This window comes from Cryptotermes secundus, unplaced genomic scaffold (assembly GCF_002891405.2).
Source record: "Cryptotermes secundus unplaced genomic scaffold, Csec_1.0 scaffold1024, whole genome shotgun sequence".
Classification (NCBI taxonomy): Eukaryota; Metazoa; Arthropoda; class Insecta; order Blattodea; family Kalotermitidae; genus Cryptotermes; species Cryptotermes secundus.
Window position 1 is genome coordinate 11776 of NW_019727414.1, and position 21615 is coordinate 33390.

Genomic DNA, 21615 nt, shown 5'->3' on the forward strand with positions numbered 1-21615 from the left:
GTAATTTGGCTCAGTGACCTCCTTAGGAGATATGAGGTTCTTTTACATGCCGTAAAGCTACGACACGGGACCCACGGCTTAAAGTCCCTCCCGGAGGACTTTTTCCCTGAATTTTCCCGCCCTAAATTCGATGAACTCCGCCGAGTATTTGAACCCGCGTACTACAAGTCATGAGGTGGAAACGTTACCTCTAGACTACAGAGGCTGCTTAGGTCGCACTAAGTCTGTCTGACTCTGGTTCTGCCGCCACCATCTGGCTGTCGCCCAAGCCTTTGCCACATTCACCAGATATGCTTTGTATTTCAATTTAGAATCAGGGTTTAAATTTTTGTAAACCAAAAATGAATTGAAAATGGCACAGTTTATAAGCCACAAGGCAGCTTTCACGTTTATTATCTGTGGCCACAATTCTTTGTTGACCCCTGTCATTTCCACTGTCTGAGTCACTAATCACTACAACTCCACAAGGCATGTCGGATAGCTCATTGGAAAACAAGTCAGAGAGATTGCTTGCCTTCAGCTGCTTTTGTCCTTGAAACATATTTCCCTCTACTAACTTCCTGCATGGTATATAAATGGCTGGAGGGGGCAAAGTTTATTTTCTTTTGGAGTAGGGACCCTAGCCAGCCAGGTCAAGTTTCTGAATACCTAGCATACATTCGGAAGATTTATTACGCAGTATTTGTGTCGCCAGAGCAAGGTATAGTGTGTTTCAACATAAGTGTCCTAAAGTCATAATAATATGCCACCGGTCCTCCACGTTTAAAAGCGAAAATTATTTTAAAGGGTGCGCAGTCCACAGAGTGTTAAAATCCAGGCATGAGGAATTGGCAGCAAATTATATATGTATTTGGCACATTTTGGCAAGAACAATTTCTATGTCATTTGCTGTATCATGTTATGTAGCTTGAATCTGCAGCTATGGAAATGAAACAATGAGCCACTGCAAAAAGAAATTAATTATATTATTGGTTACCCTCATGTGCGACCTACCTAATTTGGTAGAGAAATGTTTTTTTCTTTTCATGGGTAAGTCAGTTGACCGCCTCTATGGTCTAGTGGTCAGAGTTCCTAGCTACAGATCCAGAGGCCCCAGGTTCGATTTCTGGCGCTACCAGATTTTCTGAGAAGTAGTGGGTCTGGAATGGGGTCCACTTGGCCTCGTGAGGATAATTGAGGAGCTATTTCAAGGAAATAGTGACTCTGGTATGAGATACACGGCCATGGGGATCCACTGTGCTGACCATGTGACATCCTCTATCCTCAGAAGTTGGCACTAACTTCACCGACAAGCAGCAGTTGCTTGGTTGGTATAGTTCGCTTGCAGACTACAGGCCACGATGTTTTTTGGGGGTAAGTCAATTTTCTGATTGTGAAATTTTGTAAAAATTTAACTGAAGTGTATGATGAGTACTTTAAAAACAGTTCCATATCTCTTCACATAGACGTTGTTACTTCTGAACAGTTGTTAAAACATGGCCCCATATTATTATTAATCATGATCAGTCAGTAAGCTTTACAGAAATGTGTTCTTCTTATAACAGGCTGTTTCTAACTGACAGTACCAAGGCTTGGTTTGGTGTGCAGTGATAGGTGATATTTGAAATAAAAATATTTTTTAACTTTTGGCAGCTTATCAATAAAAAATAACTCTCTTATACATAACACTTTATATCCCACTTTTGTGCTACCACTGTTACTTAAATGGTGCTACTGATTAAACCTTCTGTGTGAACATGAGTTCAAATCTACATGTATGCCATGAGAACTTTTCTGATAATACTACAGACTTCCTTGTGCCATTAGGTGCTATGTAAACCATATGAATGATAACATGAAATATCTAATAACTGATACTTGTGTATGTATTGAGAGTCCCTATGTAGACCTCAAAAGGCTCCAAACATTATATTTTTAGGACACATGAACATTAACTTATGATGATAACTGTTGGCATAAGCTTTGGTAATTAGGTAAGGGGAGAGATTTTGTGTGTTAGCAGTGCTCTTACAGAAAAATAGTGCTCAATAATTTCCGCAAACCTAACATTACAAACTATAATGTTGTAGTGGCTTTATTGTAAATAACACAAGGTCTTCACTTTTTAAAACTGCTAGTCGTCAATTGTATGTTCCTAGTTTTATGACATCTATTCCTTCACTGGTTGCTGCAGGTCGTTTTCAGTACTTAAGGCAAAAGCGTCATATGTCCTCATTCTGTTCTACCAACAAAACAGACTTTATGATAGACTTGAAAGGATTCTGATGAAGATCATAAAGTCTGTACAGAACTGTTAGGCTTCTTTGGACTCTATCCACCGTCTGGTATATATAAGACAAAAAACCACAACGTTTCGGAGACTTGGTCTGTCTCCAAAATGTTGTGGTCTTTTGTCATAAAGTCTGTACAGAACTATTAGGCTTCTTTGGACTCTATCCATCATCTGGTATATATAAGACAAAAAACCACAACGTTTCAGAGACTTGGTCTGTCTCCAAAATGTTGTGGTCTTTTGTCTTGTATATACCAGAAGATGGATAGAGTCCAAAATAAGCCTAATAGTTCTGTACAGACTTTATGATCTTCTGTGATGAAATAAACACAGAAATGTTTATACTTGGAAGTCACTGATGAATAAACTGAACCTGAACAATTTCTATTCTGAATTACAACAAATACGCTAATATTGGAGTACTGTCTGCTAAAATGTAAGATTCTTCAGTAGGTTACACTCCAATTCATGTTAGTAATGTTAAAGCATTTATTATAATTCAGAATATACATTAGTTGGTAGGACAGAAAATTCTTTACTACTTTTTTGTTCAATTTAGCCTTTTATTGTATTGTCTGTTCACAACATCTTTGAGTAAGCAGCCGTTTTGGTTGAAAGTCCTGGGCAGTGAAAGGGATTGTCAGTATGGTGATTTTGGTTCCAGTTGTGTTTAGAAAACAGTATTGCGGTTTCTAAGTATAATCAAATGATCCACATCATGGTGGTGCACTCTGAAATATATTTTATACATAATCTCTTAATTTTCTTATTCAGAATATCATTGAATTTGTGTTGTAATCTGACAGTTATGCTCATTAAGAATGAAGATTTAATGGTTATGCATGAGATCATGTCGATGAATCTGGGTAGAGTTGCAGGATTGGTATACTATGTATAAAGGACTACATTTGTGTCATTGTTCTTTTATTTTATTTGTGAAGTTACCCTTAAATGTGACTGGGTAAACCACTAACCTGTGGGTATCATCTCATTCTGTAAACTGTAAAATTGGTATTAAATGCTCTAGTTTGTTTTTAATAATCTGTGATATAACTCTTGATCACTCTTAACATTCTTAATTTTACTGTAGTTTTATTAATTTAATTGTTACACATCACTGTGACTTGAGATACAAATTCATAACAAGATTTCTGATATGTGGGACATTCCCACATTCTAACAGACAGCAGGCTACTGCCACAACATAAGAGGAGGAGGCAATATTTTAAGAACGTCTGAGCACAAGAGATGTGGTTGCAAAATCACTTATTAGCTATACATGTGAAATGGGCGTTTTTTTTTTGGGGGGTGGGGGACATATAGGGTGGTATGGTAGCATACTATTTTATGGATCATGTCGGTGCTGGGGCCCAGTTCTTATTTAGTTAGTGGACGTTTGCGTAGAGATGGCAGTAGTATTGCAGTTCTTTATGGCGTGGGACGTGACGGGATTTTAAACAGTTTCTAACCGTACTTTGTCCATATTCTTTAAGTATGGGAACTTTTATGCCCCTAAAATCGAAAACGCACACCACCCTAAAATGTGTTGTAATTGACTGTGACAATTTGATTAAATTTACTGCATTTTATTGATAGTATAATTGTTTATAACTTCACGTAAGTGAGCCTCGATTTTTTAACAGACTTGAACGCTTTATCGATTCAGATCGTTGCTCACTTAACTCAGATTGATTGTTTATATTTACGAAAACAAGGAAAGGAATTGCTTACGAAATCGATTTCATTAATTTAAAGCGAAGTTAAAGAAGTAAGCTACGAACTGCATAGAACTGGCATTCGTAACATATGGAAATTAGGCTTGTAGGCATATACTGCACGGTGTATGTGATTGTGGTAATGTAAGAGGATTTGTAGGTTAATTTTTAACTCTTTGGTGTAGATTTTACAAAATACATTTAAAGTTACTTTTGTGCCACTACTTGAAACGAAATATAATTATTAAGAGAATGCTGAATTTCTGCAACACTGCTGAACTCGCTGGCGCAATACCTAGAATTTTGTCAAATCGCACTGTGACTCTCTTTTTCATCTAAAATTCTCTGCTTTTGTACTGGGTTTTATAGAAATTGCCCTTACTTCCGTACTCTTCCAAACACCTAATTGAATGTCGGTGATAAATATTTCCACTGTACAACATCAGCATATAATGGATCACACCTCGCATCCTTAGAAAGTAACTTAATGAAGAACCAGAGGAACAAACTTACACATTGATAACAAGTAATATCTGTATTGAACCAAAGAAACGCAACCAGTTTTAACCTTGGTGTATTACAGATACCTAGCCATGCTGAAGTCAACAAATATGGTGGAATCATACTGTTTAAAGTTCTCAAAAAAATGCAATATTGCAGGCTTGCCTATAATGCGCTAATGGCTGACAGACTGTGTCCTGCAATGGGAAAGAAACTGATGTAGGAATGTTGATAAGGAACACAGTGCAATGGACCATTGATGACATAATATGCCTTTGTGTACCAATGCATCTTACATGTATGATGACCATAATGTAAAATTCTTCTTTATAGTATTTTCTGTATATAAGGGAATGGTCAGTTTAAAACACTTACTTGTGTCTGAAAACATTTAAGAATGGTGTCTTCTTGGATGTGATTACATGTAATCTTGTGAATCCATACCACTGTTTCAAAGGAATGTGCTTGCTCCATGTTCAGTGTAGAATTTCTTTGAAACTTCTGTCTGAAAGATGGAATGAATGATCATGTTCCTTCAAAATGTCAGTAAATTTCAACCAGACTACACTGCATCACATCGAGAAGACAGTAACCTTTTCGCTCACCGCTGTGAGAACCTCGGATTTCACTAATGTATTTAATTAATGTAATTTTCTGATCCACCATAATGTGCCAATAAAAACATGAAAGAGGAAGGTAATGGCTTTGCTCTGCACATTGTAATACTCCATTCAAAATAATCAGCATGGGTAGGGATATGAATGTACTTCATGTGGTGTGTGAATGAGGAATGTTATGTCATCAGAAGAATGTTGCTGTATTCTATTTTCAACATACTTCTGGTCTTCATGTGCCACTGGGAAATTCAGATTTATTCACACACGACTTCTATAAGGTTGTCTATATAAGGTATGATGCACTCAGGGTCATAGAGCAGATGAAATTTAACATTTTAAAGTGCAACATAAATGTATGGAAGAGGAGAGTAATTCAGAAGGTAGACAGTATTTTATTAGCTGATGGCAGTGACACTGTTTTACAGCACAGCATGGATATAATCAAAGTAGAATGTGATCCTGACATTGAAGCACATGCAGTGTCTCTAGGTGGTAAAAGTCTGAAGCAAAATGTGAAAGAAGAACTGTCAGAAGACCCAGTCTCCATCTCTACGCAAAAGAGTGAGGTAGGGAAAGAATGTAATTGGATATCAGAGTAGCAAAGCTGGAAATGGGGGAAGCTGCAGTTAGACACCGTGTCCCTGATTCCAGAGTGTTTTTTTATAATGAAGTTTTTAGAGTGCATGAGAGATTGATCAGCTGCATATATCACTTGTCCAAGACACAACACCATTCACAATAACATTTACTACACAAGAAAGCCAATAGATGCAGAAATAACCCACACATATTAAGAATAGCACTTGATCACACAAGAAAAGATCTTGTTCCACTGTGAATCAACAGCCATAATGACTAAAATTTTAATAATAAATACATGTGTTAATATACAAATGATACATTGATATGAAAGCAGACCACTTATAAGTAACCCAAAACCAACGGTATTTTAAACTACAACAGGAGACAACAACTACAATAATAAATCAATTTTATTTATTTTAAATGAATTTTATATTAAAATTAATTTTAAGTAATATATTGTAACGTGTTTTGGGTACTGAAGACGCCGTTTGGATTGTTAATTGGTTTATTCAACAACCTACAAGTAACGGCTACAATTAATTATCACACAGTTGCAGGGTTTCACACTTTATAACCCTAATCGCAATAATCTGTTTACACTGTTGCGGGGTTTCACGATTTATAACCCTATTCGCAAATCAGTTCACTCTGTCTTCAGTAGTCTACACGTTTACAGTAGGGGAGCTATGTATCACTGTATCACACACTCCCAATTACACAACTACACACGCATCCGGTTCTTCTTTCCGCAAGCGCTGCTATACTCCAACTGTAGGCTGCTGACTGGAGAACTGTCTTCGGCGCTGATACACTTTAACTCTCTCCGGGGACAGCTACAAGTTAACTTGACTACACTGAACTCGGCGATGGCCACATTTCAACTCTCTCACGCTTACTGCTCAGCCGGCCTTTATTCCGTTCGCTGTTGTCTGTTGACCGCGTCAACAGCGTCATTGCGTGCCACGTCACAGTGTCTGCGTATAGCCTAGCAACACTGTTACCTCACGCCGTCTTACGTCACCGCACGTTGCGCGTTACGTCACCATGCGGAGGGGGATGACGGAGTGCTGACTCACCCACTGTGTCACTGCTGGTGGGGGGTTTTCTCCGTTGCGCAACATGTCACACTGCTCCCTCCTTAAGGCTGTTCATCCCGAATAGCCTAACGGTGCATCCCCATTCCTTTGCTTCGGAGGCTGTTCTTGCAGCATCTGTTCTCCGGCCGTTACAACCACTCCCTTCTTAAGACCAACTCGTCTTGAGCGGTTTCCTTTCAGCTCGCCAGAAGATCTAGTTGTATCCCATTCATCCATCGCTTTCTCCCATGGCACATTCACTCTCTCTGGGGAGGCCGGTTCTTCTACATTACCGGTTCCTCCTCTGCTTAAAGTCTCTTTTTCCGTTTTGGAGGGGGTCGTCCCCTCCACAAGGTCCAATCCTTGCCGTGTCGTAGGCCGACAGAAAATCCGGCTACTCGCTTGGCGATCTGCAGTCTTGCAGTTTTCCTTAGGTCTGCTTTCTTCACTTATTGCGGCTGTCCGCCGCCTAGGTCCTTCACTTCATTTCTGCGTTGTAGTTGCTGTCTCAGGCCTCGGTTCCTGATGCCAGTGTTGCGTTCCGGGCCTTTGCACACTCTCTTCCAGAACGTCCGTTTCTTGGTGATTTTCGGTGCGACCTTATTCTTGTTTTGTCCCATACGCCTGTGTCCTACACAGGGTGTAATCTTTATTCTGGTGGTGGTCACTTCTTTCTGCTGGCATCCGAATCTTCCCAGGGGAATTTCCTTCTTGAAGGCATTTCTCCAACATCATGCCACTGTCGCGCGACGGGATGTCTTCCTGCAGGGGGCAGCCAACTTCATCCGGGGTCCACAGTTTTCCCATGTCAAATTCTTTATATTTCGTCGATGTCGGTCCCTGCGCATTTTCTTGTTCGGTTCTCCAACCGGCATTACTTCGGCATCTTGTACGGGTACCTCTCGTAGTTCTGCCGCCTCAGGTTTCCTGTTCGCTGAGGCCGGCTCTACTTCTGGATGTGCCTCCATTTCTCGGCAGGCCATCGTCTCTCCGACTGGTCTTGCAATGGGGACCTCTTCTTGTTGTGCAGCCGCAGGTTTCCTGTCCACTGGGCAGGCCACCATCTCCTTCTGGGTAATCGGCATCAATTCATCTTCAGGTTCACTGACCACTATCACTGTGACGTCGTCTACAGGGACCTCTTCTTGTTGTTTCGCCTCAGGTTTGATGTCCACTGGGGCTGGCTTTTCTTCTTCTAAATGTGCCTCCATCTCTTGGCAGGCTATCGTCTTTACGTCTCTTTCAGGTTTAAATGCGTACATCATCTCCATGTGGCTGGTGCCCATTATTTCTCGCATGGCTTCCGTCCTTGCTTGGATAGCTCTTGTTTCTGTTCAGGTGGCTTCCGTTTCTGCGACCAGCTCTTCTCGCATGGTGGCCATCTTTCCTCGCCAGGCTTTCCACCTGTCATCAGCCCTTTTCTCGGCAGCTTCTCTCTTGGCCCTCAATTGCTTCCACAGGAGTTCCATCATCTGCTGTGATTCCATGTTCTCTTCGCGTGTATAATTTTGATCCCACTTCTGACACCAGTTGTAACGTATCTTGAGTTTGAATGTCCAAATCCCACTTCTGACGTGTTTCATTACTGAAGACGCCGTTTGGATTGTTAATTGGTTTATTCAACAACCTACAATTATTGGCTACAATTAATTATAACAATGTTGCGGGGTTTTACACTTTATAACCCTATTTGCAATAATCTGTTTTGCATATGAACTATAACTGGCATTAATGCTGTAAATAATACATAAGACCCTCCTAAAGTGTAAGCATTGGGAGTGTGAATGTAAAATGTTTTCCTAATGATGGGCTTAAAATGGCTGAACATGTTGTAAAGTAAAAAAAAAGGCATAAATTTATTCATTTCATACAGGAATTGTATTGTTTGGAACTTATAGTAAAAACATATTTTTTTCTTGTGCTGAAAATAGTAATACTGTTTCACAGCATAATACAAATGAAACCAAAGCGGATCCTCATGCAGATATTGATGAGCCATGTAAAATGAAGGAAAATTCTCTTGAAGAACCAACAGGAGGCACAGATCAGGAAGATCCTCTTGGAGAATCCACAAGGGGTGTGAATGAGGAAGACACAAAGGTGGGTAAGATTGTGAAGTTGACTGTGTGCAGCAACTGTTGTATTGGAACTGTAAGCAGGTAACAGAGCTCTGCTTGCTATCTGGTTCATGCTGTTTTCCTTGTTGGCATATTCTTTGACCCTGAAGGTGGACTTGACATGTTCCTCTGAAACGTCTCTTGATTTTCAATGGACTGCATGGAATTATGTCCCAGAAGATGTGAGAACCTCAGTTCCTAAATGTTCCAGTTATGTTGCATTGCACAAAGATTTTACTAATTGCTGAATTTACACTCTCAAAGGCCCTGTGCTGCTGCTTCAGAATCCTGTTGATAAGAGGTATACATCTGTCCGCTTGTTGCAGATACAGCCTTGGTGCTTTGTAGCAGTCAAGGAAGAGGTGAAAGATGAAGAATCAAATGATGGAGCAGTGGAAGATCATGACATATGTCAGGACAGGTGAGCACATAGGTTCTTACTTATTGAACGTTACTTTTAAAGGTAATAGTCCCTGTACCCCCATACTTAATTAAGCTCTGTGCCATAAAGACATATGGAAGTGTGGAGATATTGTTATATTTAACATTCCCATAAGAGGGTACTTCAAATGGCCCAACCAGATCAAAATGTAATAGATCAAGTATTCTTTTTGACCGTTTGTTCGTTGATTGTAGGAAAGGCTTCTTTGTCATTTTGCCTTCCAGACATGGAACACATTTCTTTGACTGATCTTCTTGTTCTTGAAAATCGATGCCACTAGCTAAACCTTTTTTTAGCAACCGCATGCTAACTCTATTTAAATGCCCAAACGCCTATGCCACAACAGTTGTTCATCAACTTGCTGGGTACTTGCAACTTGTTCATTCTTTACAGTATTAATACAAGATTTTTCACATTTGTCATTTTTCTCTTTGGCATTAATCTTATCTTTAGTTGCTATATTTTCAGATTGGGTCATGTTAGCTTTGGTATTAAACAATAAATCCCATTTTCGGGATATGCTTTGGCAAGAACTTTGCCTCTTACCTCAAAATCATCAGAATCATATAAGTTGTGACAGTCTTTGGTGAATAACACAATTGTACCCTTATTTACAATTTAGTTTACAGACAACAAATTTGTAGACAATCCCGGTACATGCAATACTTCTGAGATATGGCTATAATTGTCATTCGTAAGTTTTAGATCACCAAAACCTGCACTGGTTAACATGTTATCATCAGCAAGGGTTATTTCATGTTCTTTAGAATCATGCGTTTTATAATTTTGCAAAATAGTCTTATTTCTGGTCATATGGTGTGAAGCACCAGAGTCTATTACCCAAGTATCATCCTTAACTTTAACATGATGGGCAGATACAATATACATGGATCTTTTGCTGGTCTTATTTTTCCATTTATTTTCATTACACCTATGATCGGATCCTTCTTTATTTTCATCAGTACTATTAACTGATTTAGAAGACTGATTGCTCTTAAATTTTTGCTTATGCTGATTGTTATGATTATTATTGTTCGCCTTATCCTTATCTTTGAACCAACAGTTTTTATTTATATGGCCTAGCTTACCACAAATTTGACATTTTGGTGGTTTACGTGTAAACTTATCTGTGGACAGAAAGGCTGAATCTGAATTTGCTTTTTTACCAAATTCAGTGTCTTGCAATAGCTTAGATTTAATGAGCTCACTAGTCAAAGTTACGTTGGAGTTTTCGAGCGCCATACGCATGGGATAATACTCTTTAGTTAAACCCTTTAACATTAATGCGGCTAATAGCTCATCTTTTTTTTTTTTGTCCATTGAGACTAATCAAAGATTTATTGACATGAAGGCATTAACATATTCCTGCATGCTTTTATAGTCCTCAAGTTTCAGAGAGCACAAATCAGTTAAAATACTTATCCAACTATTGACACCCTGATCTTTGAATGTTCTTTCCAACGCGTCCCAGGCTTCCTTTGCTGTAGTTGTCTGGATGACATAAGATTTTACTTGGGGCTCCAATGTCCTTACTTTCTCATCCTTTTGTTTCTTGATGGATACTGGCATTGTGTCTTCTGCAGGATATCCTTCAACTGCTGACCACACAGTTTCAATCACTAGAATATTTTGAATATCGAAGCACCATTCTCTATAATTTTCGCGTCCTTTGAACCTGTCAATATTCGCGAAGGGCTTCCAAGTGGCCATGATGAAACGTGTTTCTTTGTCTTGATAGCGGTGTCAGTCCAAAGGATCACTTTTAAATAACACTTTTCACTTTTGTACTTTTTACACTTATCAATGATACGATCCTGGGCCCATAACCTGTTATTTTCAGTTTCCCGTAGATCGAATGATAAGTAAGAATCAGTAAGTAAGAATCCGATCCAAGTTTCCTTGTAATTGTTGTAAACCGTCTGGCTCTAATGGAACATCATTTCCTTCATCTTCTACTTGATGTCTGTACTGCATTTTTAAACGGAGATCTAGAAGAAGTTATATATATGGAGCTTCCTGAAGGATATGACATTAAGGGGGAGTCTAATAAAGTTTGCTAATTAAGAAAATCAGTTTACGGGCTGAAACAAGCCGTGTGCACGCGCCCAGATATATCCTTTGCTATGACTTACCTAAGTCAATTTAACACTTGGTACACAAGAGAACGCTGGGTATTATTAAAAGAGTTCTAAAATACCTAAATACTACAAAGGATGTAGGTATTGTATATTCCCAGAACGATGATCAATTGCCTGAAGAAATATGGACAGGAGAAAAGATTGATCTCTCCCATATAAAATTTTGGATTTCCGGCATATGCTCATATACCATCACAGAAATGCCAAAAATTCTTAACCTCAGCAATAGATGGAAATGATGGTTAGCTTTGTAGTGTGGCTCCTCTGCTCCTGGGGAAACAGTTTCCATTACCTGGTCCCCAGTGTCAAATCTACATGCTATGGAAAAGAGAAATCGCTTGCTTCTCCTGGGAATAAAACCTGATTTCTTGTTTGCCTGTCTATAGTCTAGTTGCTTTACTGACTGAGGTATCCCTCTGCTTGTGGGTATTGACCAGACCATATTTCATTAACATCTCTAGAGAAACTTTTGAACTCTGTAGTCATCTTAGAACTACTGGATTTTTGGACTTCCTCCATCGTCCAGTAATCTAGAAACTATTATATGTATACAGTGGCTGTCTTGTAGTGCACTCAATTTCACCTGTCACTTCACAACATGTTTCGGCAACATAGTGCCATCATCAGGTGTCCCAATTAACGTCAATCAGTTGCATTGCTTGCCCTCATATGTTTTCACAACACCATTTAAAAAGTATTTAAAAAGTCCGTATTTGTCAACTATGATAAAATTTACACTCGCTAAAACTTGTTAAGATAATTCATCTTATTTGTCTTAATTAAAACTTGCATGTGGTTTGTTCACTACGGGGTCGTTTTTCTTATTTTCTGTGTAAACCGCGTCTTGTGATGTGTGTTCCCTTCTTAGCTGCGAGTGTTGTAAACACTTCACTATGTTGCCGAAACATGTTGTGAAGTGACAGGTGAAATTGAGTGCACTACAAGACGGCCACTGTATACATATAATGGATGAAAATCAGTGCAACAGGATGCTAAAATATAACGTCTAGAAACTAGAAAACAGCATTTCAGAAACTGGATCTGTTTCCATCGTCAGGTGAGGGGTGGAAGACATCTACTGTGTTGGGTCCCTTAGAAAGAGGTAACCTCAGCAGATCCAGTTTCCGCAATGTTGTTTTTTCTTGTTTCTGGAATACCAGACAATGGATAATGTCTAAGAGCCCAGTAATTCTGAGTATTATACACCATTGTCAGAACCCTTTAGAGTCTATCTATGGTCACTGTTAATGAAGTCTTTTCAGCATGCTCGCAATTATTGTTGTGTGTTATGGAACTAACATGCCAGTCTCCTTTGATGGCTTTGCAGATTTCAGTGTGGTGACTGTACATATTCTGACAATTTCTTCATCGAGTCTCACTAAAATTATTATTTCCCATAAGTTGTATTTATGTCTATAAGAAGATAAGGATGCTGTTTAGTGTGGCACACAAGTGTGCACCAAAATGATTGTATCCGAGATATGTGTTCCATTATCCAATTCATATCTTTCATAATTTGATGAATGAGTAATTAAGTTAATGCCATAGTCATTCTGTGTGTAGTACAGTCAACTCTCAATTATCCTGGATAATGGTGGGCATGGAAATCACGATTAATCGAAAACCCGGTTAAGACAAATGTTATTAAAAGTAGTACTGTAATACTGTACCTTCATAATACTATAGGCCTACCTGTATTTAAATTTACTCAAGCTCATTTTTATGTCATCTCATGGCCTATTTAACCCTTTCGCGCTGTCATTTAAATTCCGCTGCCGTGTCTCTCCGGCGGTAATATATTCAGCCGACCATTTAAATTTTGCTCGAAAATGATTTATTCATCATTGTTCTTAAATTATGTGAGATATGAACATGAAACTTTCACTAAAATGATCTTAAAAGGTGGTTTTATAACCTTACCTTATAATATGAGCGCCCGGTATCTCGGCAATGGAAGCAGTTGGTTTAGAATTTGAGCAGTGTATGGTACGCCTTGAAGCATGAAACTTTCACTAAAATGATCTTAAAAGGTGGTTTTATAACCTTACCTTATAATATGAGCGCCCGGTATCTCGGCAATGGAAGCAGTTGGTTTAGAATTTGAGCAGTGTATGGTACGCCTTGAAGCATGAAACTTTCACTAAAATGATCTTAAAAGATGGTTTTATAACCTTGCCTTATAATATGAGCGCCCGGTATCTCGGCAATGGAAGCAGGTGGTTTAGAATTTGAGCAGAGTATGGTACGCATTGAAGCATTCTTCTATACACAACGCTGTCTCACGTTCACCACACCAATACTGCGTATCTCTCATTTGGCTCTTTTTTCCTTAAACCAAACATCTTCTGTGCGGTCTTGCCTTCTTCTCAAAGGGGGAATACGAGGAAATGTCTTTCCGTGAGTCGTATAGCTTGCCAGATCAGCTGCAGTAAATCCAACCTTTATATGTTATCATAACAAGTGGTTGGTGCTATGCGTTTTATATTCCATCCATTTTGGCTGCAGCAGGATTCCAAATGATTAAGAGCAGCACCATTAAAATTTCTTACTAGCAGCACTGTCCACCTCTTCCTCATTCTCACTTTGTTCCCACTCTTCTGGGTGCACGTCCACTGAACTTACGGTTTCATCACTGCTTAACATTTCGAAGCCCGCCTCACACGAATTTCTGTTGAATACTTAACACAACACGCTTCCTTTTACACCTTGACATTTTGCTAACGCACTTGAAGATCGATACAAAGAGACCAACTGGGGCGGTGTATCTGTCCTTGAAACTTTCCACAAACCCTTGCATTCTTTCACCCCTACCTTAGAACATTGTGTTAGCATAACGGGACCAAAGAATGCAGAGCTCGGTTCACACTAGTGCGAAAATAGTGTTACAACTCACTATGTGAAACAAAAGTGAATGAATATTAAACAACATATAAGCCTCAAAAAAGCCTCAGTAGCCCCGGTTGAGCTGCAAACTAGTTAATCTGCCCCCAGATAATCGAGAGTCGACTGTATATAAATTTTATGTGGTGGTAGATACATGAAATATATATGCAACATTTTATAAGGGAAGCATGAACTAACAATAAATAACTTAATGATGACTGTACTAAATGATTAAATATTGTAAATGATCAGTCATTGTTATCATGATATATGAAATTTGAATGAAGACACGATGGATCCCATCTATTGGGACCAAAAAATGGAGGTTGTCAGTAGCAAGTTCTCGTACACTTTCAGCCAGCATGCTTCTCTGTTTCAGAGGACAGTTGCTGTTGGTTGATATTTAAAACTTTGCACAACATGGTTCAATTAGACTGGCTTGTGGTACTTAGAACTGTCATACTTGGCTAACAAATTAATGTAATCAAGTGTGACATACCTGTGTTAGAATAAAGAACAGGCTTTCAGGTGCACACATACACACACACACACACACACACAGAGTCCTTTGATCGTCATGTGAGGAAGTATTGTGGAATCCTCTATGTAATTAAATTTGCCCCCAAACAGTTGTAGCATGTCAGGCAGGTGGTTCTGTGGTGGCCTTCTCAGTCAGAATACTAAAACAGTAGCATTCTTCTAACAAGACATTGGAATATTAAGACCCCAATGTATCTTTTCATCCCATAGTGATACTCTGAAAACACAAGCAGACAAAGTGGAGGACGAAGAGAAACCTCATAAATGTAAGGTGTGTGGAAAGAGATACAGAAAATTGCTTTACCTTAAGGAGCATATGCGTGTCCACACAGGAGACCGTCCATTTAAATGTGATGTTTGTAAGAAGGAATTTACCCAGTGCAGCCTTTTGAAGACGCATATGCGAGTGCACACAGGAGAGAAGCCATTCAAGTGTGAAGTGTGCAATGCCAGATTTGCGCAACGCAGCAACCTTTGGAAACATTCTCGCACTCACTCAGGCGAGAAGCCATATAAATGTGATGTTTGTAGTAAAGAATTTGCAGGAAATTGGCAACTTAAACATCATTCTCGTATTCACAGTGGAGTGAAACCATATAAATGTGAAATATGCAATAAACAATTTTCTCATGGCAGTAACCTCAGTCGACATTCCAGTATCCACAGAACAGTAAGGTGAGTCATACAGTAAAAAGTAATAGTCCATAAAGTAAATATAGGGCTGCCCTAGTGACTAGGACCCTTTCTGTGAGGCTCTGTAGGAAATGTGGATATGAAAGAAACTTGACACTTGCTAAATCTTGGACCTACATGGAAAAAAGTATGTTTCCTGCCACTGGGGAAAGTAATCCAGCACATTTTTATTAATGAACCAACACATTGTTGTGATGCAACATCCACAAACCTAACTTCTATTTTTCAAGTTTTTTGATTTAACTCTAGTTTTTAGTAGTTCAGAACATCTAAGTCTCTTGCAGTCCAGTTGTTTTACTGGATTGCGTGCCAATAGGCAAAGATGGAGGATTGCTAGAGTTTTACCATCAGTAGAAATTTTGCTCTTAGAGCGAACCACGTAAATATTCTAGTTCAGTCAAGTTCAGCAAGAAATTCAGGTGTAAGCATGTCATACAATTCTTTGGCAACCTTGATGGACACAGATTTTTTCTTAGTGTCAGATATCACAATGTGATAAATATGAACACGTGTAAGAAACACTTGCATTTCATTCAGAATAGTAACTTCTTCCTGCTGGAATCAAGCCAGAAGCATCTGTGATTTTATCTTTCTAGAGTATGTTTAATGATGGCCTCTGTAGTCTAGTGGTTAGAGTTGTTGGCTACAGATTCAGAGGTCCTGGGTTCCATTCCCAGTGCTACCAGATTTTCTGAGAAGTAGTGGGTCTGGAACAGCGGCTTTGGTCTAGAAAACCTAGATTAACGGTCGTGGGGATCCATTGCGCTGACCATGCGACACCCTCTATCCACATAAGTTGGCACTAACTTCACCGACAAGCAGTGGTCGCTTGGTCAGTATAGTTTGTTTGCAGACTACAGTCTATAGAGTTTTGTTTTGTTTGTTTGTGTATGTTTAACGCATAAGTTGGTCCAGGAATGTTATTATGAGCCCTTGATTGTGTGTATTAGGCAAAATATTGAACTGAAAACAGGGCAGGGTAGTCAGGTCCCACCAGCTGGTTTTCATATATGCACTGTAATTATTTCTGGTATCTCTGATTATTTATAATAGTGTAACATGTCTTGAGTTCGAATCCTGTCGGTCACGTGTTGTGTAAGTCCAAATCCCACTTCTGACACCAGTTGTAACGTGTTTCGCTACTGAAGACGCCGTTTGGATTGTTAATTGGTTTATTCAACAACCTACAAGTAACGGCTACAATTACTTATCACACAGTTGCGGGGTTTCACACTTTATAACCCTAATCACATTAATCTGTTTGCACTGTTGCGGGGTTTCACGATTTATAACCCTATGCGCAAATCAGTTCACTCTGTCTTCAGTAGTCTACACGTTTACAGTAGGGGAGCTAGGTATCGCTGTATCACACGCTCCCAATTACACAATCTCACACATGTCCATTTCTTCTTTCCGCGACTTCTGCTATACTCCAACTGTAGTCGGCTGACTTGAGGACTGTTGATAACACACTCGCTCGTAGGCTTGCTCGGAACTAACTCGGAACTGTCTTCGGCGATGGCCACATTACAACTACTCGTAGCTGCTGTGCAGTTCTCTTATATAGGGGCTGTGTGGGCCTGTTACGTGTCACGTCGCAGTAGGAAGCGGTGCCGTGTCACCGTGTTTGCATATAGCCTAGCAACGCTGTCACCTAGCGCCGTCTTATGTCACCGTGCGTTGCGCGTTACGTTACCGTGGGGGGGGGAGGGGAGTGCTGACTCATCCGCCACGTCACTTTGGCCTGAGTTGCTACGTTGCTGCTGGGTAGGGAGGGGTTCTCCGTTGCACAACATGTCACACTATACTTGTATATTATATTAATTCTGCAGCACTTTACTGAATGCTACATAACATAAGCAGTTGATATGGTGTCATAAGATATGTGAATGATTTCCCCCCCCCCAGAATATTGGATGGCGATTATCAGACTCACACTATCCTAAAAATGTTTTATTCCATTCAGCATTGGACACATTTAATTGAAGTGGATGTGTTTTGGTGATGTCACTGCAGTTTATACTGCACTGCTAGTCTTTACACATATATACACTAATTTGGGACTCTGTTATTTTGTTAGGGTGCAGTTTTAAAGCATAATTGTTTTTATGGTTAGTCTTGATGATGATGCCAGTCAGATGATCTGTCATGTAATTTCCTGGAATGTCTTTACCATTGTTGGCCATTAAGGGGAAATTATTAATGAAATAAGTAGTGTGTTAAATTTTTTTTTACTAATTCCTTTATTGATGTATAAAGTACACTACTTTCATGATTTTCATGGTTATAGATTTTTTTTACCTTGCCTCTGGAGAAGGAAATATGATCAAAAGATGTTATTTTATAAGACAAGTTTGTTTTGTGCTCTTTCTTTCTTCTGAATTCGTTTTACTCTTTGTATGTACTTATATAGAACACAAAATTGATACTGAATGGGATATGGTGTTTTTTTCTGTAACTTGGCTAGTACTGAAATGCATGACCAGTAAGATTTCACTTAATGATATGTGTAAGGGGTGTGGTTCAAGCCATAATTAGTTTGCATTTTCAGAATTTGACCATTTTTAATCTAATTGAGGTGGTATGGAGTACTAGACATATATCTTAATTTATTTTTCTTCTAATAGCCTGCAACACTTCTCAAATTATGGAGAGGTTATTCCTGCTGGCAGTATTTCAACGCAAAATGAAAATGTGTGCAGAATTTGTGGTGGTGTAACCAAGATCACAAGTGAGACAGGACTCAAATCATCAGTTTGTATGAAGTGTGGGGATGCGAGAAAAGATATTGGAGACAAAAACAATGAAAATGATGATAAATATTCCCAAAACAAAATCCATGTGTGTGGTGTATGTGGTAATACATATAAGAATGCTCGCCATCTGAGGGAACATTCCCGTATACACAAAGGACCCAGACCCTTTAAGTGTGATGTATGTGGTAAAGAATTTTATCAGAGTGGAAGTCTGAAGACACATGTGCGTGTACACACGGGAGAGAAGCCATATAAGTGCGACGTTTGTGGCAGGCAATTTGCTCAGAGTGGCCAGCTTGCATGTCATGCACGCACTCATACTGGCGAGAAACCTTATGAATGTATTGTATGTAACCGGCAGTTTGCACAGAAAGCGCAGTTGAGATCACATTATCGCACACATACTGGAGAACGGCCTTATGAATGTGACGTTTGTGGTAAAAGATTCACTTTGCCTGGGGTATTGAAGTTCCACATGCGAATACACACCGGAGAAAAACCTTATAAGTGTGAAGTTTGTAAGAAAGACTTTACAACTAGTTGTGCTCTTAAAACTCATACACGTATCCACAGTAAAGAGAAACCGTACAAATGTGAGGTATGTGGCAAACAGTTTGCTCAGAGAGCGCAACTTGTATGCCATTCACGCACTCATACGGGTGAGAAACCGTATGAATGTACCGTATGTGGAAAGAGGTTTGCTCAGGTAGGAATGCTTCGTGACCATGGTCGTATCCATACGGGAGAGAAACCTTATAAATGTGAAATTTGTAATCACAGGTTTTCGCAACATGCAAATTTTATAAGACATTCACGCACCCATAAGGCCTTGGACCAGTAGATTGAAGGGGACATATGTTGATCTGTTATGTTAAGGAAATCAGAATGTTTGTGGGTCATAAATATTGTGGAGATGTAGTGAAAGTTCTGGGGAGTTGGGTAGGTTGTGTATTGATTGTAATCATGACAAACTAATATTCATCTTTAGATCAGTAGAAGTTATCACCATATGATGAAATGTTTTTTTATATTATTATTATTATTATTGCTAGTGGGGTGGGACTAAGTCCCTTGTACTGTGGCCACTTCTGGCCTGTTGTACCAGCCCCAGATAGTAGGTGAGGGTGGTTGTGGAGCAATTGTTGGAATGAAGATTGGCAGGGGAAACCAAAATACTCTGAGAAAACCTGCCCCACTCTCACTTGACCACCACGAATCCCACTTGACCAGACCCCAGGATTGAACCCAGGCCACCACGGTGGGAAGCCAGTGACTAACAGCTTGAGGTATGGTGCGGCCAGTTGATGAAATGGATACATAAGGTGACAAACATTTGCACATGTGACTGTTCTACACAGTAAAGCCTTGAAGTGAGTGTGATGTGATTACTTCAAGGTCATGCCAAATTTAAGGTTATGTAGTCATATAGTATTACATGCAATAGTAATCCTAATTTCTGTTTTAAAATGTGCATAGGCCTGGATTACATGCACTTTCGAATCATATGGAATTGAGTCCCCCTGAGTGTATGAATACTTGACAAGTTTTTGATTACAAAATACTTAGCATATTTTTCCATTTTGTATGAATTTCTGCATGCATGAAATTTAGAAAAGCCTGTGTTATTTATCAAGTGGGCTCAACATTGACTGTAGAATGAAGAAGAAATATTATAATGCAAAACAGTTTAGCAGTTACAGAACGGGTTTCAGATGTCTGTGAATCAGCATTGACCCTACTGTCTCATGATCACAAGCTCTAAGCCAGAGTTCTGCATAACAAGGTATATGTTAACATTTCAGTTTGCTGTTCTGTATATTTAACTAAAGTTATGTAGATTCAGTGCTTGAAATTTTGTTACTGAGAATGATTTGTAGTGTTGAATAACACCAGTGATATTCATCATAATACATTTGCAGTAGGTCTTGCTACAAGCACTATGTTTGTATGTACTATAAATGTGTATATATTTCTCAGTATAAGGACATTTTCAAAGTCATTGCCATGACTCTTAAATTCCAGTATTTTTTGCATCCAACATTCATAAAAGATCTCGTGATCTGTATGATTTTAAAAGGTCTATGCAATAAGATGCTTATTAGCCACCATAAATATGCTGTACTAATGGAAATCTTATAAGTCATTGAGGTTTATTAAGAAAATTATAATTATTGGAGTGAATATTGTTATTTTGTGTGTTTTAATGGTGCATGAATGGTATAAATAATTCAGCATTTTTTACATTGTTTATTATTTCATTTTTGTAATGATGAGGCATGTTTTTGTGGTATTTAACTGAAGTTTGTAGGGATAGGTGAGAACCAAAAGAGAAACCACTAAATAAATAAAAAAATTATATTTAGTGCATGATGATAAAAAAGTTATAAGTATGGGGTTCTCATTACATGACGCTGTCTTGCCACCATAAGTCCATCAGATTCCCTGATAAAACTGCCTCGGCTACTGCCTCCAAAGCATGCTCACACCATCATAAGTTGAAGGTTCTGTACACTGAGAGCATTCAGATGCCACTTATGTAATCATTCTGAGAATATGAGGATAATGCTTCAACTTGCAATTTATAAAATTAAGTTTTAGTGTTAAATATATGTTAAGCGTGCGTTTTGCAAACCTAAGTTAACATGACATTACTCTGTCTCACAAAGTTCTTGCTACAGTGAGGAGGGAGGTGGACAGGTGGATCCTCAGTGATCTGTTGCTCGGAGTTCATTGTTGCAGCTGTGCTCCTCTTTACGAGTTCGCACGTCCATTGTGCTTTTATTACTGTTTGTAATAAATTAAAAGTGATGGCTTTGTGTGGTATATTGCTCGTGCCAAGTTCCTTGAAAATTTGGCAAGTGTTTTAAAATCTGCATGTTAGGGAGCCATGATAGAAATTGCCCATGGGAGCTGTTCAGGTGGGTGTAAACAAATTCAATTTGTAGGATCTGAGGTTTTCACAGCAGTGACTGAAGAATGCTGTCATCTGTGATGTGGTGATGTGTAGGTGTTGTGTGTGCTGAGGAATGTATCTCCTCCATCTTCAGGGCAAAAACATCCGCAAGTGAGGAACCAGCATGAGAGGTGGTAGCTACATCCCAGAAGATGGCATTCTTTTAAATTCAATTTGTAGAATTTCTCAGGGAAAAGTAGTGGGTCTGGAGAAGTTGGTGTACCATTGTCCCCCCCCAAAATGAAGGTAAGAATTATTACAAAATGAAGGTAATCTTATTATGTATTATTTCTAAGCAAAATAACAATAAGATTATTCCCAATAAAA

At 39.0% G+C, this 21615-nt stretch overlaps 1 protein-coding gene across 1 annotated transcript in view; it reads left to right on the top strand.

Moving 5' to 3' along the window:
• The first annotated feature begins 3918 nt into the window (after window positions 1-3918).
• LOC111864769 (zinc finger protein 502) overlaps window positions 3919-21615 on the top strand; it is a 28616-nt gene continuing 10919 nt past the window's right edge. The window contains exons 1-6 of the mRNA XM_033751570.1: window positions 3919-4126; window positions 5531-5671; window positions 8714-8866; window positions 9210-9304; window positions 15097-15561; window positions 18207-19173. Of these exons, the coding sequence (XP_033607461.1) occupies window positions 4079-4126; window positions 5531-5671; window positions 8714-8866; window positions 9210-9304; window positions 15097-15561; window positions 18207-19173 (1869 nt within the window). The 5' untranslated portion in view covers window positions 3919-4078. The remainder of the gene's footprint in view (window positions 4127-5530; window positions 5672-8713; window positions 8867-9209; window positions 9305-15096; window positions 15562-18206; window positions 19174-21615) is intronic.